This window comes from Oncorhynchus gorbuscha, linkage group LG09, assembly GCF_021184085.1.
Source record: "Oncorhynchus gorbuscha isolate QuinsamMale2020 ecotype Even-year linkage group LG09, OgorEven_v1.0, whole genome shotgun sequence".
Lineage (NCBI taxonomy): Eukaryota > Metazoa > Chordata > Actinopteri > Salmoniformes > Salmonidae > Oncorhynchus > Oncorhynchus gorbuscha.
Window position 1 is genome coordinate 26,607,737 of NC_060181.1, and position 24,840 is coordinate 26,632,576.

The following is a 24,840-nucleotide window of genomic DNA, read 5'->3' on the forward strand; positions in this document are numbered from 1 at the left end:
GAGGTAGACTATACTCTCTGTCGGCTCCCGAACGTAAGGCTCTCGAGGATTATTTGTCTGTGTCTCTTGACGCCGGTACCATAGTGCCTTCTTCTTCTCCGGCCGGGGCGGGGTTCTTTTTTGTTAAGAAGAAGGACGGTACTCTGCGCCCCTGCGTGGATTATCGAGGGCTGAATGACATAACGGTTAAGAATCGTTATCCGCTTCCCCTTATGTCATCAGCCTTCGAGATTCTGCAGGGAGCCAGGTGCTTTACTAAGTTGGACCTTCGTAACGCTTACCATCTCGTGCGCATCAGAGAGGGGGACGAGTGGAAAACGGCGTTTAACACTCCGTTAGGGCATTTTGAGTACCGGGTTCTGCCGTTCGGTCTCGCCAATGCGCCAGCTGTTTTTCAGGCATTAGTTAATGATGTTCTGAGAGACATGCTGAACATTTTTGTTTTTGTCTATCTTGACGATATCCTGATTTTTTCTCCGTCACTCGAGATTCATGTTCAGCACGTTCGACGTGTTCTACAGCGCCTTTTAGAGAATTGTCTCTACGTAAAGGCTGAGAAGTGCTCTTTTCATGTCTCCTCCGTTACTTTTCTCGGTTCCGTTATTTCCGCTGAAGGCATTCAGATGGATTCCGCTAAGGTCCAAGCTGTCAGTGATTGGCCCGTTCCAAGGTCACGTGTCGAGTTGCAGCGCTTTTTAGGTTTCGCTAATTTCTATCGGCGTTTCATTCGTAATTTCGGTCAAGTTGCTGCCCCTCTCACAGCTCTTACTTCTGTCAAGACGTGTTTTAAGTGGTCCGGTTCCGCCCAGGGAGCTTTTGATCTTCTAAAAGAACGTTTTACGTCCGCTCCTATCCTCGTTACTCCTGACGTCACTAGACAATTCATTGTCGAGGTTGACGCTTCAGAGGTAGGCGTGGGAGCCATTCTATCCCAGCGCTTCCAGTCTGACGATAAGGTTCATCCTTGCGCTTATTTTTCTCATCGCCTGTCGCCATCTGAGCGCAACTATGATGTGGGTAACCGTGAACTGCTCGCCATCCGCTTAGCCCTAGGCGAATGGCGACAGTGGTTGGAGGGGGCGACCGTTCCTTTTGTCGTTTGGACAGACCATAAGAACCTTGAGTACATCCGTTCTGCCAAACGACTTAATGCCCGTCAAGCTCGTTGGGCGTTGTTTTTCGCTCGTTTCGAGTTTGTGATTTCTTACCGTCCGGGTAGCAAGAACACCAAGCCTGATGCCTTATCCCGTCTGTTTAGTTCTTCTGTGGCTTCTACTGATCCCGAGGGGATTCTTCCTTATGGGCGTGTTGTCGGGTTAACAGTCTGGGGAATTGAAAGACAGGTTAAGCAAGCACTCACGCACACTGCGTCGCCGCGCGCTTGTCCTAGTAACCTCCTTTTCGTTCCTGTTTCCACTCGTCTGGCTGTTCTTCAGTGGGCTCACTCTGCCAAGTTAGCTGGTCATCCCGGTGTTCGAGGCACTCTTGCGTCTATTCGCCAGCGCTTTTGGTGGCCGACTCAGGAGCGTGACACGCGCCGTTTCGTGGCTGCTTGTTCGGACTGCGCGCAGACTAAGTCGGGTAACTCTCCTCCTGCCGGTCGTCTCAGACCGCTCCCCATTCCTTCTCGACCATGGTCTCACATTGCCTTAGACTTCATTACCGGTCTGCCTTTGTCTGCGGGGAAGACTGTGATTCTGACGGTTGTCGATAGGTTCTCTAAGGCGGCACATTTCATTCCCCTCGCTAAACTTCCTTCCGCTAAGGAGACGGCACAAATCATTATTGAGAATGTATTCAGAATTCATGGCCTCCCGTTAGACGCCGTTTCAGACAGAGGCCCGCAATTCACGTCACAGTTTTGGAGGGAGTTCTGTCGTTTGATTGGTGCGTCCGTCAGTCTCTCTTCCGGGTTTCATCCCCAGTCTAACGGTCAAGCAGAGAGGGCCAATCAGACGATTGGTCGCATACTACGCAGCCTTTCTTTCAGAAACCCTGCGTCTTGGGCAGAACAGCTCCCCTGGGCAGAATACGCTCACAATTCGCTTCCTTCGTCTGCTACCGGGTTATCTCCGTTTCAGAGTAGTCTGGGTTACCAGCCTCCTCTGTTCTCATCCCAGCTTGCCGAGTCCAGCGTTCCCTCCGCTCAAGCGTTTGTCCAACATTGTGAGCGCACCTGGAGGAGGGTGAGGTCTGCACTTTGCCGTTACAGGGCACAGACGGTGAGAGCCGCCAATAAACGCAGGATTAAGAGTCCAAGGTATTGTTGCGGCCAGAGAGTGTGGCTTTCCACTCGCAACCTTCCTCTTACGACAGCTTCTCGTAAGTTGACTCCGCGGTTCATTGGTCCGTTCCGTGTCTCCCAGGTCGTCAATCCTGTCGCTGTGCGACTGCTTCTTCCGCGACATCTTCGTCGCGTCCATCCTGTCTTCCATGTCTCCTGTGTTAAGCCCTTTCTTCGCACCCCCGTTCGTCTTCCCTCCCCCCTCCCGTCCTTGTCGAGAGCGCACCTATTTACAAGGTACATAAGATCATGGACATGCGTTCTCGGGGACGGGGTCACCAATACCTAGTGGATTGGGAGGGTTACGGTCCTGAGGAGAGGAGTTGGGTTCCGTCTCGGGACGTGCTGGACCGTTCACTCATCGATGATTTCCTCCGTTGCCGCCAGGATTCCTCCTCGAGTGCGCCAGGAGGCGCTCGGTGAGTGGGGGGTACTGTCATGTTTGTCATTTATTATCATGTCTTGTCCCTGTGCTCCCCATGCTATTCGTTTCCCTCTGCTGGTCTTATTTGGTTCTTTCCCTCCTTCTATCCCTCTCTCTCCCCCTCCCTCTCTCACTCTCTCGCTCTCTCTTCTCTCTATCGTTCCGTTCCTGCTCCCAGCTGTTCCTATTCCCCTAATCATCATTTAGTCTTCCCACACCTGTTCCCGATCCTTTCCCCTGATTAGAGTCCCTATTTATTCCTTTGTGTTCCGTTCCTGTCCCGTCGGTTCCTTGTTTAGTATTCACCATGCTGTGATTGCGTTTCGCCCTGTCCTGTCGTGTTTTTGCTGTGATTGTGTATCGCCCTGTCCTGTCGTGTTTTTTGCCTTCATCAGATGCTGCGTGTGAGCAGGTGTCTCTATCAACTACGGCCTGCGCCTACCCGAAGCGACCTGCAGTCTGTGGCCGCTTCTCCAGTTATTCCCCTCTACAGACTAGAGGATTTTTGTTATTCCCTGTTTGGACTTAAATAAACTCTGTTTCTGTTAAGTCGCTTTTGGGTCCTCTTTCACCTGCATGACACATACTACTACATGTTGTTTATTTAGCCTGGACACCAGGGTTAACACCCATACTACTACATGTTGTTTATTTAGCCTGGACACCAGGGTTAACACCCATACTACTACATGTTGTTTATTTAGCCTGGACATCAGGGTTAACACCCATACTACTACATGTTGTTTATTTAGCCTGGACACCAGGGTTAACACCCATACTACTACATGTTGTTTATTTAGCCTGGACACCAGGGTTAACACCCATACTACTACATGTTGTTTATTTAGCCTGGACACCAGGGTTAACACCCATACTACTACATGTTGTTTATTTAGCCTGGACACCAGGGTTAACACCCATACTACTACATGTTGTTTATTTAGCCTGGACACCAGGGTTAACACCCATACTTATAGTGACTCGGGTTGACATCTTATTCCTAGGACAACACCGTTTGAAGGTTGTAAGTCTATGACTATCTAGCCACCCCCCAATAACCTCCCCCACCCCCCCCCCCCTCTCTTCCCATTGTCTCAAGGAGAAAGTGAAGCCTGCTTTCTTTCAGAAACAGTCAGACAAGTGTCAACGCCTCCTGTTGATCACATTGCATGTGGAGCACAGCCATGTGGTGAGAAACAGACCAAAATAGTATTCAGTAAAATAAACAACGGCAGCACCCTCTTAATGCTTTAAGATTGCCTGTAATTGAAGTTAAATAGAGAGACGATTGCTATTGTTAAACTATCCACTAAAGAGGGAAAATAATAATGCTGGGACATCCAAATTCATTATCTAGTTATGTAACGGAGTAAAGTAAGACTGTTTGGGTCTGAGGTGTTCCTCCTTTCACCTTTACACACACACACACACACACACACACACACACACACACACACACACACACACACACACACACACACACACACACACACACACACACACACACACACACACACACACACACACACACACACACACACACACACACACACACATTAGTTGAGCCAGTCTGTTTACTTGAAAGATAACATTCTGCATGTTGTGTTGACATGAGTCAGACGTTGCACTGCCGTTCAACTCAAAATCTAATAAATATATGAGAAAATATCTGAGTTAGGTTTCAATCCCTCAGGGCATTTGAAAGGTTCACCTTGCAGAAGACAGGTCACAGATTCCAGAGCTTATTGCTCCCTGATATTATCTACTCAACAATGAGCTTCATTTCCTGCTATTATAAAAAAAAAACGCTTCATTGAGCCTTATTATGCAATTTACACAGCCATTAGTTGTTATTAAGGAGTATTTAAGCACAGAAACTATTTTGAATCTGATATTTGTTCACCTTAAAACAAACGAGAGGGGATAATTGATGTTTCACAACATTACACTGTGCGTTTCCAAAAATTACCATGGTCTAAAATGTCTTAAATTGTTATTATTGATGCCAGTAGAAAAATTGCGCTGATGCATGAGAAAACTGAGGGGAAAGTTAAGACAATAGGCCACATTTGTAAAGAAGGAAAAACATTTCCCTACACTTTGCAAAGTGTGAAAAGCTCTACTGTAATGTCCTGAGTGTTAGCAAGGGCGAGCCGATGTAGGCCTCCTCTCAGGAAAGCCATGCTGCAGGGAGTGGTTACTCTGGTTCCTCTCTTATCAGTGAGTCCCTTCCTCTGCCCAACGGCCTCCCCAGCCACACCCTGGCTGCCACAGTTCACACACACTGGAGGTGAGGGAACAGCGGAGCTTCACACACACACCCATCCAACAGGAATGATTCCACTCCAACATTCACAGCTCTGGAGTATTGACTGTGCCAGACCTGTGAGACAGACAGGCTTCAAATGACTGGTAATAGTGATAGAAATACCATAATACAGAGATTATTCTGGTAATACCTGTCCATCTCCTCAACCACAGGAAGTCATCAAATCAGACCCGTCTGTTGGTGGACTACACAAAAAGCCTATCTGTTAACTTGAACATAAAAGTGCTAATTTTGAGTGAGTGGACTATTCTGGTTAAATAAATACAAATGGCATGAAATGAAATGAGGAAGTAAAGGGTGGACATGGTGACTGGGACTTCATGGGGATGTGAGTTTGGTACAGTACAGTAAAACATCTGGTGCAGATGAAAGCATTTACAGTCCAGATCTGGCTCACCATTACATTCCTCCACGGAAACACTTAATGACCATGTGCAGAGTGTTTTTTTATGGCTTCGAGCTGCTCTTTTATGACCATAGTGTAGGCCTTGTTCAGTGTCACGCAGGAGGACTGGAGGGTGTGGGGGGAGTGGGTCAGGGAGGGGGTGTGACTGGAACAGGGTTTGACATATAGCTTCTGAATCAGCTTGTTCTGAGGGCAGGAAGAAAGCCCATGACGCAGGGACCTGGTCAGCAGGTGTGCTTGATTTATCTCAGAGTCTGCACTTTTAGGACTAATCCATTGGTTCCGATCGCAAGGCACTACAGAGGGTAGTGTGTACGGCCCTGTACATCACTGGGGCCAAGCTTCCTGCCATCCACAACCTCTATATCAGGCGGGGTCAGAGGAAGGCCCTAAAAATTGTCAAAGACTCCAGCCACCCTGTCATGGATTGTTCTCTCTGCCACCACACGACAAGCAGTACCAGAGCGCCAAGTCCAGGTCCAGGGCTTCATAACAGCTTCTAACCCCACCCCTCTTTTATGCTGCTGCTACTCTCTGTTTATTATCTATGCTAGTCACTTTACCTACATGTATATATTACTTCAATTACCTCAACTATACGGTGCCCCCCCACATTGACTCTGTACCAGTACCTCCTGTATATAGCCTGCACATTGACTCTGTACCAGTACCCCCTGTATATAGCCTGCACATTGACTCTGTACCAGTACCTCCTGTATATAGCCTGCACATTGACTCTGTACCAGTACCCCCTGTATATAGCCTGCACATTGACTCTGTACCAGTACCCCTGTATATAGCCTGCACATTGACTCTGTACCAGTACCCCTGTATATAGCCTGCACATTGACTCTGTACCAGTACCCCTGTATATAGCCTGCACATTGACTCTGTACCAGTACACCCTGTATATAGCCTCCACATTGACTCTGTACCAGTACCCCCTGTATATAGCCTCCACATTGACTCTGTACCAGTACCCCCTGTATATAGCCTGCACATTGACTCTGTACCAGTACCCCCTGTATATAGCCTGCACATTGACTCTGTACCAGTACCCCCTGTATATAGCCTCCACATTGACTCTGTACCAGTACCCCCTGTATATAGCCTCCACATTGACTCTGTACCAGTACCCCCTGTATATAGCCTGCACATTGACTCTGTACCAGTACCCCCTGTATATAGCCTGCACATTTACTCTGTACCAGTACCTCCTGTATATAGCCTGCACATTGACTCTGTACCAGTACCTCCTGTATATAGCCTCCACATTGACTCTGTACCAGTACCCCCGGTATATAGCCTCGCTATTGTTATTTTACTGCTGCTGTTTAATTATTTGTTACTTATATTTTCAATTTTTTACTTATCCATTTTTTACTGAATGCTTATTTTTATTAACTTCTTAAAACATTGTCGGTTAAGGGCTTGTAAGTCAGTGTTTCACTGTAAGGTCAACACCTGTTGTATTCGGTGCATGTGACAAATACAATTTGATTTCAAGCGCAGCTCAAGTTGAAGGGGCTTGGAGACCATGCTTTTTTATTTAGCCCACTAATACCATATTACTTACATCAAAAGATTAGAGGGCAAGGGCCCAGGAAGGTGTTGTAGTGGTACAGGGAAGCAGGAAAGTAGGATAATAGGGAGAATGATAGGATGGTATGGGAACGACTGAACCCTACACCCCAATGTGATAAATAAACTGTGTGTGTCTTTGGTTTTCAACAGGACAATGACCCTGTCACACCCTGATCTGTTTCCCCTGTCCTTGTGATTATCTCCACCCCCCTTTAGATGTAACCCATCTTCCCCATTATCCCCTGTGTATTTATACCTGTGTTCTTTGTTTGTCCGTTGCCAGATAATCTTGCTTGTCAAGTCAACCCGTGTTTTTGTCCTCAGCTCCTGCTAATTCCAGTCTCTCGTCTTTCTCGCCCTCCTGGTTTTGACCCTTGCCTGTCCTGACTGAGCCCACCTGTAACAGCTCTCGTTGGTAGAAGGAATACTGGACCAAAGTGCAGCGTGGAAAGTGTTCATGATTTTTATTTTCAAAAAACACTCAAACAAAAATAACAATCTTGAAAACGAAAGCACACAGTTTTGTCAGGTCCAGACACTACACAGAAAACAAGATCCCACAAAACCCAAAAGGAAAATGACAATTTATATGTGATCCCCAATCAGAAACAACGATAGACAGCTGCCTCTGATTGGGAACCACACACGGCCAAACACAAAGAAATAGAAAACATAGACTTTCCCATTCGAGTCACACCCTGACCTAACCAAACATAGAGAATAATAAGGATCTCTACGGACAGGGCATGACACCACCTGCCTTTCCCCACCTCTGGATTTGTCACGCCCTGATCTGTTTCACCTGTCCCTGTGATTGTCTCCACCTTCTCCAGGTGTCCCTGTGTTTCCTGTCTCTCTGTGCCAGTTCATCTTGTATGTTTAGTCAAGTCAACTAGTGTGTTTTTTCCCAGTACTCCTTTTTCTATTGTCTTTTGCTAGTCTTCTCGGTTTTGACCACTGCCTGACTCTGGACTACTTTCCCGCCTGCCTGATCATCTTGCCTGCCCTGACCTTGAATCTGCCTGCTTGTAACGGATTTCCTCCTCTTCTTCTGAAGAGGAGAGGCGAGAAGGATCGGAGGACCAAAATGCAGCGTGGTTATTTATAAACATCTTTAATGAAAGATGAAAACGTGAACACTATACAAAATAAGAAAATGTGGAAAAACCGAAACAGTCCTAACTGGTGCAAAACACAGAGACAGGAACAACCACCGACAAGATACCTAAAGAATATGGCTGCCTAAATATGGTTCCCATTCAGAGACGACGACAAACACCTGCCTCTGATTGAGAACCACTCCAGGCAACCATAGACTTACCTAGAACACTCAACTGAACAGAACCCCATAGACTACAAAACCCCTAAACAAAACAAGACACATAAATCACCCATGTCACACCCTGGCCTAACCAACATAATAAAGAAAACACAGAATACTAAGACCAGGGCGTGACACTGCCCTTCGGTACTTATTGGACTCTGAACTGGTTTTGACCTTTTGCCTGTACACGACCATTCTCTTGCCTACGCCTTTTTGGATTCATAAACATTGTAAGACTCCAACCATCTGCCTCCTGTGTCTGCATCTGGGCCTCGCCTTGTGCCTTGATAGGATTGTTGATCTCTGCCTATCCTGAGCCTGCCTGCAGTCCGGTACCGTTGCCCCACCTCTGGTTGACTGACCCCTGCCTGCCTTGACCTGTCTGTTGCCTGCCACTGTTGGAATATGAAACCATTGTCAATTCGACATATTCGAAGCATCTGGGTTTTACCTTGATTCCTGATAGACCCAATACACCGCCAGGCTGTCTTAGGGCTATTTTACCAAGAAGGAGAATGATGGAGTGGAGCATCGGATGACTTGGCCTCCACAATCACCCCACCTCAACCAAATTGAGATGGTTTGGGATGAGTCGGGCTGCAGGGAGAAGGAAAAGCAGACACCAAGTGCTCAGCATATGTGGGAATTCCTCCAAGACTGTTAGAAAAGCATTCCAGAAGAAGCTGGATGAGAGAATGCCAAGAGTGTACAAAGCTGTCATCAAGGCAAAGGGTGGATATTTGAATAATCTGAAATAGAAAATATACTTAGATTTGTTTAACACATTTCTGGTTACTACATGATTCCATATGTGTTATTTAGTGGTTTTGATGTCTTTAATATCATTCTACAATGTAAAAAATAGTGAAAATAAATAAAAACCCTTGAATGAGTATGCAGTCTACAACTTTTGACCGGTAGTGTAAGGGATTTTTTTTTTAAATATCTGATTACTTCAGATAGCGTGTTTGCGAAAAAAAATCTTTGACACTTTGATGACATTGAAATCAGAATTGAAAAAAGGCGCAAGTTTAAGTTTGTTCCACCTGAGCGAGTCTGACAACATGTCAGAGACCGCTAAAATGACACACCAAATGTGTTTGATCGATCACGGAAAAAACGCAGGAAGAAACTTTTGTAGGCTACAGTCCAATGTATGTCTTCCAGTGGTTCGACTGCTGTCGGCATCCAAAGATTATACAACTTGAATAAAGGCTTGGAGGTAAGGATGACAGCAGGAGGGTAGTCTACGGCGATACGGATATCACTTATTGATATCTACATGGCGCATTGATATGAATCACACTGCTGCTCTATCATTTGTCTATTTGCGATTTACGGATTGTAGTTGTTGTCGATGGCTGTTCACACATCCAAATGTGTATTTGAACCCAATAATGGTTGAATTCAATAAGTGTTTATGCTGCCTATCAAACATTGTTTTTGAAACCAGTGAACAGGCAGTGAAAAATGTGCTCTTGCAACAGCTGCATACTGCGGATCCCAGTTTATGGAATAAAAATTGGGCTTTTATTTCTCAATCTAATTCATGCTGATAAAAAAATCAAATCTATAGGCCTAATGGACATATGCTCAAACTCGCACAGGTTTGAAACACTTAAAGGGGTAATCTGTAGTTGCTACATCTATTTTTTTAACTTAAAGAAGATATATATATATATATATATATATATACACTACCATTCAAAGATTTGGGATCACTTCGAAATGTTCTTGTTTTTGAAAGAAAAGCACATATTTTGTCCACTAAAATAACATCAAATTGATCAGAAATACAGTGTAGATATTGTTGATGTTGTAAATGACTATTGTAGCAGGAAATGGCTGATTTTTAATGGAATATCTACATAGGCAAACAGAGGCCCATTATACACTCCGGTGTTCCGATGACACGTTGTGTTAGCTAATCCAAGTTTATAATTTTAAAAGGCTAATTGATTATTAGAAACATTGTTGAAATTATGTTAGCACCACTGAAAACAAACAATAAAATTGGCCAGAATGCCAGCATCCCGGAGACGCCTCTTCACTGTTGACGTTGAGACAGGTGTTTTGCGGATACTATTTAATGAAGTTGCCAGTTGAGGACTTGAGAGGTATATATATATATATATGCCATTTAGCAGACGCTTTTATCCAAAGCGACTTACAGTCATGTGTGCATACATTCTACGTATGGGTGGTCCCAGGGATTGAACCCACTACCCTGGCGTTACAAGTGCCATGCTCTACCAACTGAGCTACAGAAGGACCAGACACTCTAATGTACAGTGCCTTGCGAAAGTATTCGACCCCCTTGAACTTTGTGACCTTTTGCCACATTTCAGGCTTCAAACATAAAGATATAAAACTGTATTTTGTTTGTGAAGAATCAACAACAACTGGGACACAATCATGAAGTGGAACAACATTTATTGGATATTTCAAACTTTTTTAACAAATCAAAAACTGAAAAATTGGCCGTGCAAAATTATTCAGCCCCCTTAAGTTAATACTTTGTAGCGCCACCTTTTGCTGCGATTACAGCTGTAAGTCGCTTGGGGTATGTCTCTATCAGTTTTGCACATCGAGATCATTTTTTCCCATTCCTCCATGCAAAACAGCTCGAGCTCAGTGAGGTTGTGAACAGCAGTTTTCAGTTCTTTCCACAGATTCTCGATTGGATTCAGGTCTGGACTTTGACTTGGCTATTCTAACACCTGGATATGTTTATTTTTGAACCATTCCATTGTAGATTTTGCTTTATGTTTTGGATCATTGTCTTGTTGGAAGAGAAATCTCCGTCCCAGTCTCAGGTCTTTTGCAGACTCCATCAGGTTTTCTTCCAGAATGGTCCTGTATTTGGCTCCATCCATCTTCCCATCAATTTTAACCATCTTCCCCGTCCCTGCTGAAGGAAAGCAGGCCCAAACCATGATGCTGCCACAACCATTTGACAGTGGGGATGGTGTGTTCAGGGTGATGAGCTGTGTTGCTTTTACGCCAAACATAATGTTTTGCATTGTTGCCAAAAAGTTCAATTTTGGTTTCATCTGACCAGAGCACCTTCTTCCACATGTTTGGTGTGTCTCCCAGGTGGCTTGTGGCAAACTTTAAACAATACTTTTTATGGATATATTTAAGAAATGGCTTTCTTCTTGCCACTCTTCCATAAAGGGCAGATTTGTGCAATATATGACTGATTGTTGTCCTATGGACAGAGTCTCCCACCTCAGCTGTAGATCTCTGCAGTTCATCCAGAGTGATCATGGGCCTATTGGCTGCATCTCTGATCAGTCTTCTCCTTGTTTGAGCTTAAAGTTTAGAGGGACGGCCAGGTCTTGGTAGATATGCAGTGGTCTGATACTCCTTCCATTTCAATATTATCGCTTGCACAGTGCTCCTTGGGATGTTTAAAGCTTGGGAAATCTTTTTGTATCCAAATACGGCTTTAAACTTCTTCACAACAGTATCTCGGACCTGCCTGGTGTGTTCCTTGTTCTTCATGATGCTCTCTGCGCTTTTAACGGACCTCTGAGACTATCACAGTGCAGGTGCATTTATACGGAGACTTGATTACACACAGGTGGATTGTATTTATCATCATTAGTCATTTAGGTCAACATTTGATCATTCAGAGATCCTCAACGAACTTCTGGAGAGAGTTTGCAGCACTGAAAAGAAAAGGGGCTGAATAATTTTGCACGGCCAATTTTTCAGTTTTTGTTTTGTTAAAAAAGTTTGAAATATCCAATAAATGTCGTTCCACTTCATGATTGTGTCCCACTTGTTGTTGATTCTTCCCAAAAAAATACAGTTTTATATCTTTATGTTTGAAGCCTGAAATGTGGCAAAAGGTCGCAAAGTTCAAGGGGGCCGAATACTTTCGCAAGGCACTGTACTTGTCCTCTTGCTCAGTTGTGCACCGGGGCCTCCCACTCCTCTTTCTATTCTGGTTAGAGATAGTTTACGCTGTTCTGTGAGCGGAGTAGTACAAAGCGTTGTACGAGATCTTCAGTTTCTTGGCAATTTCTTGCATGGAATAGCCTTCATTTCTCAGAAAAAGAATAGACTGACGAGTTTCAGAAGAAAGTTATTTGTTTCTGGCCATTTTGAGCCTGCAATCGAACCCACAAATGCTGATGCTCCAGATACTCAAATAGTCTAAAGAAGGCCAGTTTTATTGCTTCTTTAATCAGAACAACAGTTTTCAGCTGTGCTAACATAATTGCAAAAGGGTTTTCTAATGATAAACTTGGATTAGCTAACACAACGTGTCATTGGAACACAGGAGTGATGGTTGCTGATAACGGCCTCTGTAGATATTCCATTAAAAATCTTCCGTTTCCAGCTACAATAGTCATTACAACATTAACAATGTCTACACTGTATTTCTGATCAATTTGATGTTATTTTAGTGGACAAAAAAATGTGTTATTCTTTCAAAAGCAAGGACATTTCTAAGTGACCCCAAACTTTTGAATGGTAGTGTACATACAGTGGAAGTCAGAAGTTTACATACACTTAGGTTGGAGTCATTAAAACTAGTTTTTCAACCACTCCACACATTTCTTGTTAACAAACTATAGTTTTGGCAAGCCGGTTAGGACATCTACTTTGTGCATGACACAAGTCATTTTTCCAGCAATTGTTAACAGACAGATTATTTCACTTATAATTCACTGTATCACAATTCCAGTGGGTCAGAGGTTTTCATACACTTTGTTGACTGTGCCTTTAAACAGCTTGGAAAATTCCAGAAAAGTATTTCATGGCTTTAGAAGCTTCTGATGGGCTAATTGAAATAATTTGAGTCCATAGGAGGTGTACTTGTGGATGTATTTCAAGCCTACCTTCAAACTCTGCTGAACAATGAATCAGCACACACACTGATGCTACTTACTTTTGTTTATTTAGCAAATATTTTCTTCACTCTTTCTTGAACTCATTGTTGCTTAAGGGCTTGTAAGTAAGCATTTGACGGTAAGGTCTACCACACCTGTTGTATTCGGACCATGTGATAAATCAAACTTGATTTGTTTTGCTTTGAGTAGGGCAGCTAACAGTGGTGGAAAAAGTAACCAATTGTCGTACTTGAGTAAAAGTAAAGATACCTTAATAGAAAATCAGCCAAGACCACAGAAACAAAATTGGAGACCTCCACAAGTCTGGCTCATCCTTGGGATCAATTTACAAATGCCTGAAGGTACAACGGTCATCTGTAAAAACAATAGTACGCAAGTATAAACACCATGGGACCACGCAGCCATCATACTGCTCAGGAAGGAGATGCATTCTGTCTCCTGGAGGTGAACGTACTTTGGTGTGAAAGGTGCACATCAATCCCAGAAAAACAGCAAAGGTCCTTGTGAAGATGCTGGAGGAAACAGGTATAAAAGTATTTATATCCACAGTAAAACGAGTTCTATATCGACATAACCTGAAAGGCCACTCAGCAAGGAAGAAGCCACTGCTCCAAAACCGCCATAAAAAAGAGAGATTACGGTTTGCAACTGCACATGGGGACAACAAAGAACGTATTTTTTGGAGAAATGTCCTCTGGTCTGATGAAACAAAAATAGAACTGTTTGGCAATAATGACCATCATTATGTTTGGGGGAAAAAGGGGGAGGCTTGCAAGCCAAAGAACACCATCCCAACCGTAAAGCACGGGGGTGGCAGCATCATGTTGTGGGGGTGCTTTGCTGCAGGAGGGACTTCACAAAATAGATTGCATCATGATTATGGAAAATTATGTGGATATATTGAAGCAACATCTCAAGGCATCAGTCAGGAAGTTAAAGCTTGGTCGCAAATGGGTCTTCCAAAGGGACAATGACCCCAAGCATACTTCCAAAGGGACAATGACCCCAAGCATACTTCCAAAGGGACAATGACCCCAAGCATACTTCCAAATGTGTGGCAACATGGCTTAAGGACAACACAAAGCCCTGACCTCAAACCTTAGAAAATTTGTGGGCAGAACTGTAAAAGCGTGTGCGGGCAAGGAGGCCTACAAACCTGACTCAGTTACACCAGCTGTGTTAGGAGGATTTTGCCAAAATACACCCAATATATTGTGGGAACTTGTGGAAGGCTACCCAAAAAGTTTGACCCAGGTTAAACAATTTATTAAAGGCAATGCTACCAAATACTAATTGAGTGTATGTAAACTTCTGACCCACTGGCAATGTGATGAAAGAAATGAAATTTAAATAAATCATTGTCTCTACTCTTATTCTGACATTTCAAATTCTTAAAATAAAGTGGTGATCCTAACTGACCGAAGACAGGGAATTTTTCCTAGGATTAAATGTCAGGGAATGTGAAAAACTGAGTTTAATTTAATTTGGCTAAGGTGTATGTAAACTTCCGACTTCAACTGTATGCATATCCATTAATTCTGAAAGAATATAACTTATAAATGTTCAACTGTCACACTCCATGAGAACCCAAAATATAAGCTTGTTTTTCTCCAATGTTTGTAAACATTGTAAATGTAAACAAACACTGTATAGCCTCATAACATAGTTAAAACAATACTTTTGATATCATGGATGGTCAGTCCTTGCATCCATAGCTCTGTCTATTCCATCTGAGAGTGGTTACATTTATCCAGGCCCATCCCTCAGCTTTTTACCAAAATAGAGGCGGGTGACCATTTTGTTATTGTTTCATCTGTGGATTTGCCCTTTAAGTAGCTGCATATTATCAAGATATCTAAATGTCACCAACAAAAAGGTAAACAATAGGCCTACAGCAAATGCAGCATATGGCATTCATTTTTCACATGTAAATAGCCCTTTTCAGTAGTGCTCAAAGCATGCCATTCCATGAGCTTAGCATTTCTTTTTCAACTCAAATCATTGAGCCCAATCAGTCCACCATGATGACAAAATCATAAACAATAGAGTAAGGCGCTACAGAGGGGAGTGCGTACTGCCCAGTACATCACTGGGGCCAAGCTTCCTGACATCCAGGACCTATATACTAGGCGGTGTCAGAGGAATGCCCCAAAAATTGTCAAAGACTCCAGTCACTCAAGTCATAGACTGTTCTCTCTGCTCCCGCACGGCAAGCAGTACCGGAGCACCAAGTCTAGGACCAAAAGGCTCCTTAACAGCTTCTATCCCCAAGCCATAAGACTGCTGAACAATGAATCAAATGGCCACTATACTATTTACATTGACCCCCCCCCCACGCACACACACACACACACACACACTGCTGCTACTTACTTTCGTTTATTTAGCAAATATTTTCTTAACTCTTTCTTGAACTGCATTGTTGCTTAAGGGCTTGTAAGTAAGCATTTGACGGTAAGGTCTACAACACCTGTTGTATTCGGACCACTAGATAAATCAAACCTGATTTGTTTTGCTTTGAGTAGGGCAGCTAACAGTGGTGGAAAAAGTAACCAAATGTCGTACTTGAGTAAAAGTAAAGATACCTTAATAGAAAATGACTCAAGTAAAGGTGAGTCACCCTGTAAAGTATTACTTGAGCAAAAGTATATTTTTTTAATATACTTTAGTATCAAAAGTAAATGTAATTGCTAAAATATACTTAAGTATTGAAAGTAAAAGTAAAAGTATAAATCATTTCAAACTCCCTATATTAATCTAACCTTTTCTAGTTTTTATCTATTTACGGATAGCCAGGGGCACACTCCAACACATAATTTACAAACTAAGCATTTGTGTTTAGTGAGTCTACCAGATCAGAGGCAGTAGCGGTGTCCAGGGGTGTTCTCTTGATAAGTGCGTGAATTGGACCATTTTCCTGTCCTGCTTGCCATGAAAAATGTACTTTTGGTTGTCAGGGAAAATGTATGGAGTAAAAAGTACATTAGTTTCTTTAGGAAAGTAGTGAAGTAAAAGTAAAAGTTGTCAAATATATAAATAGTAAAGTAAAGTACAGATACCCCAAAAAATGACTTAAGTAGTACTTTAAAGTATATTTTACACCACAGCTGGCTATTAAGTCCTATGTTTTGGGTTATGTTCAGGTAAAACAATTTGGTTAATCTATACTTCCATATTTCCAAGTACTATTCTTGAAGATCAAGGGGTAAAACATTTATTGGAATGACTGGAATTCTGATAGACTTTGGTTTTTAATGTAAAGATAGAATTTAATCGTATTATTACATGTAGTAGAAAGCGATGGGTTAGAAGAAGCCTACATAACCAACCCATAAAGTAAAATTGAACATCCATATATGGCCAGCTATGTAAACTTTGACATTGATTTATCCTGCAATAGATGTCAATCAATTGGTAATATGCGTTTTTGTCTTCTTCTAACACCCCTTAAAGGGAAAGTAATATAAAAGTAACTGAATGTAATCAGATTACTTTACTGAGTTTGGGTAATCCAAAAGATACATTACTGATTACAATTCTGGACAGGTAACTAGTAACTGTAACGGATTACTTTTAGAAAGTAACCTACCCAACCCTGTGTGTGTGTGTGTATGTGTGTACCCCTGTCCATGGGAACAGAGAGGCCTTAACCTCTGGTGCCACACAGACCTGTCTGACGTCACTATGATGGAAACATTGACATGGGCACTGGGCAAACGGCCATTTCGCCTGGAGAAGGGATGTCACAGAAAGTGTGTGCCACCATTGACATGGCAAGGCCCTAGCCGGTCGTTCAGTCATTTACACATGTATTAGGAAGTAAAACTTGGTTAGGTGTAGTATCGAAATGTTTCATCCCAACGTACAGCAGAGTAGTATGGAGGTTTACAAAGCCAAATCAATATTATTTATGTTCCCTGCTGCTTATTTAGTTGCAAAAATTCATGTTACTCCTCCATTAAATTAATACTAAATTCTTTAAAATGTTGGTGCAGGACCAGGTTTTCTGTAGACAAACATGCATTGAGAGAACATGCATACAGAGAGAATTTGTTTGCATATTTCATTACAGTGCGGCGCACAATTGGCCCAGCGGCGTCCGGGTTTGGCCGTCATTGTAAATAACAATTTTTTCTAAACTGACTTGTCGAGTAAAATAAAAGTTTATTTTAATTTTTTATCTCTGAAACAATTAACTGTGAGCCATTTTCAGTTTCACCTCCATTATCCATACCTGTCAGATAGATACCTCGCTGACCTGGAGCCGCTGTGTGTGTATATGTTTGTGTGTGTGTACCTGTGGGCGTGCCTGCGCATGTGTGTGTGCCCTCCCTTCATATGACTGTGCCCTCACCTCCATCCATCCAATAACCAGGAAAGGGCTTAACAGGGGAAACCCTTCCAGAGAGATCACTCCTTACTGGGTCATCTCTGACCAATGCCCCCTCTATTAGTCTGTTATTGTTCTGAGGAGGTCAGGTTCTTCTGGGCTAGAACTGTCCGCTTGTCTCTTCTCCAAACACAGTCACCAACACCATTGAAACCAGCCCCAGATAAGACAAGACATTTCAATAGCTGGTAATGAGAACGTGTTATACTGTTTCTTCTGTAAGTAGCCTCGATCCCAAGACCACCTGATCCAGTTTTGTGCCCAGCTTAAAATCCCACCACTAGGACCCTGTCCATTATGTAAATGAGGCTTTTCCTTGTGTTTCTCAGGAATATTCATGAGCCTTAGAACACCAGCCTCAACTCTAGCTAACAGTGAGAGGCTGTTGAACCTGAATTTGATTCACCACTGAATTCAGGGGGTTTGGGGCATAGGCAGTGAGATCAGGTTGGTGAAAAGTGAAATAGTGTGTCTAAACAGTAAAGTAGACGGTGTAATGACGCACTTGATTCTGATTGCAGTGCAGCCACTCTAGTTTGATATTCTCCGTTTCTACACTGAACATGAGGGCAGGAACCTATTGCATGAGGAAATAGTGAGTGGACATGTTATTTGCCCCCAACACCTGATGCAGTGTAAATGCCATATAACTGCTGTTAAGCTTGGACAGAAACGCAACGTAAATATTCGTCCTCTGAAAATAGTATTCAAACCTGTTACCCAATGTCTGATGCCATCTAGAAAATTAATTTACCACTTTTGATGAGAAAAAAAACTAAAACTGTTCAATATCATGTTAGTGTTTAATTGTTGCTTTATTCAAGGTGAACACATTTATACAAACAAATACATAAATATGAGCACCCCTCACACACAGTAAACAGGGGGACAACTGACATTCCAATGTGATAACAGCATAACAATATATTTTTTTAACGCTTCCTTCGAAGCAATATCAACAATTCACTTCTTTAAGTATCATAATAAACCTCATACAAAAATCTGCTGCAAGTTCTAAGGTCAGAAAACAGACCAATAAAGTGCCTTTATTTGACTGTCTATCAACATGGAAGTCCTTGGGTGCGTTCCAGGTACACAAACTCTGCACAAGTCTGAGATGTGATCAGATCTTTACATCTGCGGAACTATTTCATGTCTTAGGAACCACATCAACGTGATATAACAATCCTATAAACTGCAAGGACCTAAGTAGAATGAGTATCTGGAACGCACCCAAAGTTTTAGGTAGATAGCCAATAAGGGCTAAATCTATAGATCCAGCCCTACTTCGCCATCTGTCTAAATTTTGGGTGCGTTCCAGATACCCTCATTCTACTTAGGTCCTTGCACCCAGTCTTAGGCTGGTACCAGGACTGGATCTGACAGATGCCTGACACTTGGAGTACAGGGTCCAGATCAGACAGCTAGCCAAGCCAGGAAAGAATATTCAGGGTATGCTGAGCCAACCAGCATGTCAAATCAACAGAATTACACAAGACAACCACACTGCCTGACAGCTGTTTTTTTTACCCCTACCTCCCACCTAACCCAAATGATAGTCACATTAAATAGCCCAACTGCTGTAGATTCTTATCATTTAACACTGATGAAACAACAAGGTTGTTACATATCGTTTAAAAACATCCATCTCTGTATTCTCTTCTCAGTGAATCGTCAAGCTTATGCTAACCTCGTCTATCTAGACCCTCTCGACTTCCATTGAGCAACATGGAGACAGAATACTGACTGATTGTAAAGACTAACTTTGAGGTCACACTAACAAGTGACTGACTGCAACTTGATTGTCCTTTGTGTTTTCCACATGTAATCTCATTGTCAACACAGGCTTTGGTAAACCGATCATTTCAATGCGTTTTCATGCTTCAAACTGATTGAAAAGCAGGCTACATACATTTGTAACACTTGAGAGTGTAGACGGAACACAATACATTTGACTTCTGACTGATTGTTTTGTCTCTGAGAACCCCCGTGTGCCTCATGGTATAGAATAACACTTCCTTTAAACATACATTAGTGTCCACTGTCCTGTGATGCTGTGCCAGCCAGGATAGTTGCCATCCAAAGTCCATGAAAATCTATTCCATCAGTTCCAGTGAGGACAGTGACAACAGCCCTGAACAGACTTAGTCCCATTCCATATGACTAATACAACTCAGCCAACAGGCAGGCAAGCAGCGGACCCATCACTGAGGGCTCCACGAGACACTGAGCATTGTGGGTACTGTAGTACATCATGCTACAGTCAACACCACGTGTCCTGCTCATGGTTAACACCACAACAGGTGAGTCCCCATCCACCACCATTGTTAGCTTAAGTCCTTGTGTAGCTCCAACAAGATGGCAATTGTGTGTGTGTGTGTGTGTGTGTGTGTGTGCGCGCGCGACTATTCAGATCATCTCTTCTTCTGTTGAGCTTTCTGTGTCTTCTTCCGTTTGTTGATCATGGCGTGGAGCTTCTCCAAACCTTCCTGTAGCCCCTCCCCTATGATAGCGCAGGCGGGCTGCAGGTGCCAGGGCGTTCCATTACCCAGCTCCCCTAGCGCTAGAGAGCGCTCCATCTCGTGAAGCGGCAGAGAGTTCCTCAGGTCCTGCTTGTTGGCCACCACTAGAACCGGCACCCCCTGGTTCTCCGCTAACCTCGTGATCTTATGGAGCTCCGTCTTGGCTTCCTCTAGGCGCTCGATGTCGACGGAATCCACCACGAACACAATTCCGTCAGCACACCGCGTGTAAGAGCGCCACAGGGGGCGGAGCTTCTCCTGACCGCCCACGTCCCAGAAGTGGAACGCCGCTTTCCGCCAGGACTTACCGCCCGCGCTCAGGGACACTTTGATCTTCTCCGTGTTGAATCCCTTAGTGGGGACCGTGTTCACAAACTCATTGAAGCGAAGGCGGTAGAGGACAGTGGTCTTCCCAGCGCAGTCCAGACCCAGGATGACAATATGGAGGGCCTGGAAGGAAGGAAGGCTGGGGAAGAACTGGTCTGATAATCCATTCCCCATCTTGTTATTCACGTTGAGGGAGACAGGGGAGTGTCGCGCTGGTGCTGCGTCAACAAATAATCACAAGGCTTCTCATTCCCTTCAGAGGGGGGCTGTGCTGCAGCATTCACCTGGAAATAAAGGAGAGAGGATACAATGTAAGCAGCTGTGAAAAGCACTCAACAACCAAACGAACAGCAGTCTACTGCTTTATAATTGGAGGGGCTTTAAACTGTAAGTGAATATAGCCTAGGCCTATACAGTCTCTTAGTATATTCACTTACAATGAGAAAAATAATTCACTCTCTCACCCTCTTTCTTACGGCTTTACATCTAATATTTCGGGACGTAGGAGATGAATAAGAGGAGACTATTTGCACATGTAGCCTATTGATTAGCGCTCGGAGCTCGGTGGATTTCATACGCTAATTCTCATTCATAGGCAGTAGGCTATCGACATTGAATGACAAGTACGCCGGCGCGCTCCCAACCAAAATCCTATTTGAACTGTCTTCGGGGTTGATGATCATTGCCGTTAGCACAAGAGCATGAAATGGCATTATTCTGCCAAATCCTAAATTGAGAGAATTTTCTAGGCTACACAAGACTGACTTGCTGGCCATCAAGAAGCTGTTACACGGCAACATCAGCCTACTACCACTAATGGTAAAACAAATGACTTGACAAGCAGACAGGTGTTATGCCAACAAGTGCTATGAGAAAAAAAAACATGAATCGAATGCTCTGATATATTAGTAGGCTATTGCTAGTTTGCTACTCAATCATCTTGCACTCAATAACAGGCAGACTAGGTAGACAAGCCGTCATGAAAAACTGCCGACGATGGGTTGGGTATAGGCTAATTTATTCCACATATTGTACTGTGCATAATCTCCATGCATGGAAAAAAATATATATAATTTGTAGACTGCACACCTACCTTTATGATGTAGGCATATGGACTTTCCAAAACATGAAAGCGAAATCGTTGCAGGGTTTCATGTATGATCTCCTCTCTCTTGCTCACTATCACGATCCCACGACTACTGAAAGATAAAAGTAGACGGACTCCCTCTCTATTCCATTCCCGCACCCCAGGTTCAACCCAGAATGTTTCTAGCGCGAGCTCTGGGTGGTTAACGTCCCAGCGCGCTCCGTTTTCTCCTTGTCCGATTGGTGGAGCATTTTCTCCTTGTACGATTGGTGGAGAGCCGTGCCTGTCTCTTATCTGGAACTCATCTATAGGCTACACGTGTAGCTGGTGATAGATTTAGCTCATTTTTCAAATCAAGATTCTTTGATTGCAACAAACGTCACGAATATGAAGAATATGAAGATCTAGATATATATTTTTTAAAGATGTGTTCTGCCTAACTTTATATTTTTAAATAAAGATAGGGCCAATGTATGACGATTTTTAGAAATAATTTTATAATTAGATCCGAATATCTGTGCAATGTGAGTAAAAAAGCAATCATGCAAGATCATAGAGCAGGGTGATTTCTTTATTTAAGGAGGCGAGGACCATCAATAACACATTTACAGTGGTTTGGGTGGTCTCTCAGATCTGGTCTGATCTCTTAGCGGTTTCAATAGTTCTATCTGAAATTAGGCTCCTCAGAAGCCAGACACTGGAATGGCGGGAAATTGACCTTTGAAATGAGAATGCAGTGAAATCCCACAGGTCACACACTGGTTGAGTCAACGTTGTTTCCATGTAATTTGACATTGAACCAACGTGGAATAGATGTTGAATTGACATATGTGTCCAGTAGGATGGTGCACTCAATTTATTAGTGAAACTGATATCCCCCTTTGGAAAGCCTATGTCCCTCTTTCAATATCGTAAAGTGATCAAAAGGGACGTTTTCAAGTTCTAGAATATTGTCAGATATGAATTACAAGTTAATTTGACAGGCTATCCACACTAGGGGTCGCCTGATATGAAAATGGGGTCATAGGAGAATTTTAAAAATCTGGAGAAAAAAAATACATATATTATAATATTGTCCTTATATCTCAAAATCATTGTAATGTGGTTAACCTTAAAAATCTTTATTAAAATGATTAAAATCTAAAAGATCAAATTCAGCCACAGTGCACCCACAGATCATGGAAAAAAGGTAGCACTTGACCAAGGCACTTAGCCATTACCATGGTGAATGTCTAGGTCCGCTCCACTACGAAACCATACACTATTACAGAGACTGATATTACCGCCTGCAACTGACATGGTGAAAACAATTGCCAAAGTCAGATAACGCTGTTAAACAAAGAATTTATGCAATCAAGAGGAAACTCCCCAGCTTACAGTGTATTCGGAAAGTAATGAGACCCCTTCAATTTTTCCACATTTTGTTACGTTACAGCCTTATTCTAAAATTGATGACATTGTTTTCTCCCCTCATCAGTCTACACACAATACCCCATAATGTCAAAGCAAAAACAGTTTTTTTGAAATTCATGCAAATTCAAATAAATAAACTGAAATATCATATTTACATTAGTATTCAGACCCTTTACACAGTACTTTTTTGAAGCACCCTTGGCAGCGATTACAGCCTTGAGTCTTCTTGGTTACGACCCTACAAGCTTGGCACACCTGTATTTGGGGAGTTTCTCCCGTTCTTCTCTGCAGATTCTCTCAAGCTCTGTCAGGTTTTAATGGGGAGCGTCGCTGCACAGCTATTTACAGGTCTCTCCAGAGATGTTCAAGTCGGGGCTCTGGTTGGGCCATTCAATGACATCCAGAGACTTGTCCAGAAGACACTCCTGCATTGTCTTTGCTTTATGCTTAGGGTCATTGTCCTGCTGGAAGGTCAACCTTTGCCGCAGTCTGAGGTCCTGAGTGCTCTGGAGCAGGTTTTCATCAAGGATCTCTCTGTACTTTGCTCCGTTCATCTTTGCCTCGTTCCTGACTAGTCTCCTTGTCCCTGCTGCTGAAAATCATCCCCACAGCATGATGCTTCCACCACCATGCTTCACCGTAGGGATGGTGACAGGTTTGCTCCAGAAGTGATGCTTGGCATTCAGGCCAAAGAGTTCAAATTATGTCCAATCAATTGAATTTACCACAGGCGGATTCCAATCCAGTTATAGAAACATCTCAAGGATGATCAATGGAAACAGGATGTACCTGAGCTCAATATAGAGGTTCATAGCATAGCGTCTGAATACTTATGTAAATGAGGTTTTTCTGTTTTTAATACATTTCCAAACATTTCTAAAAACCTGTTTTCACTTATGTCATTATGGGGTATTGTGTGTAGATTGCTGAGGAAATTGTTTTATTGAATCAATTTTAGAATAAGGCTGAAGGCACTGCGGCAGGTAACTTAGATTGGACACTACATCAAACCACATCCATGGCGATCACGCCTGTTCACAAAACTATGTGGAGACATGGGATCTGAGCATGACAATGTCTTATTTCACACAGAGGCTTGGTGGTTATCGAAGGGGGTTTTCGCATTGAGAGAGGAAATGTTGTCATTCACAATGGATTTAATGTGTGTCCTTGCCTATTTAAGAGACATTTTGGTAAACTGAACGCAAGCATACAGGGGAAATAGAAAAACCTTCTACAGATGAGTGACCAAATCAGTGGATTCAGAGGAAAGAACTCTTTAGAGCAACGAACCGGAGCAGCTCCTTTTTGGGGAGTTTTTCCAAGCCACCGTGCTTCTATACCTGCATTGCTTGCCGTTTGGGGTTTTAGGCTGGGTTTCTGTACAGTACTTTGTGACATCAGTTGATGTAAGAAGGGCTTTATAAATACATTTAATTGATTGATTTAAATGAAATCAAATTTATTTATATAGCCCTTCGTACATCAGCTGATATCTCAAAGTGCTGTACAGAAACCCAGCCTAAAACCCCAAACAGAAAGCAATGCAGGTGTAGAAGCACGGTGGCTAGGAAAAACTCCCTAGAAAGGCCAAAACCTAGGAAGAAACCTAGAGAGGAACCAGGCTATGTGGGGCGGCCAGTCCTCTTCTGGCTGTGCCGGGTGGAGATTATAACAGAACATGGCCAAGATGTTCAAATGTTCATAAATGACCAGCATGGTTGTATAATAATAAGGCAGAACAGTTGAAACTGGAGCAGCAGCACGGTCAGATGGACTGGGGACAGCAAGGAGTCATCATGTCAGGTAGTTCTGACTTGATAGTCCTTTAGAGCCTTTCAAAGGCAAACCATGCTTTCATCTGCATTAAAACCAAATATCGACC

General features: G+C 43.1%; 1 protein-coding gene across 1 annotated transcript; it reads right to left on the minus strand.

Moving 5' to 3' along the window:
* Positions 1-18,397: 18,397 nt before the first annotated feature.
* On the minus strand, positions 18,398-21,704 carry LOC124042751 (ADP-ribosylation factor-like protein 4A). The gene is made up of 2 exons (XM_046360855.1): positions 21,549-21,704; positions 18,398-20,739 (listed from the first exon to the last, which is right to left on the minus strand). The coding sequence occupies exon 2, from the start codon at positions 20,627-20,629 to the stop codon at positions 20,021-20,023; it is 609 nt and encodes a 202-aa protein (XP_046216811.1). The 5' UTR covers positions 20,630-20,739; positions 21,549-21,704; the 3' UTR covers positions 18,398-20,020.
* Between the last annotated feature and the right edge of the window lie 3,136 nt (positions 21,705-24,840).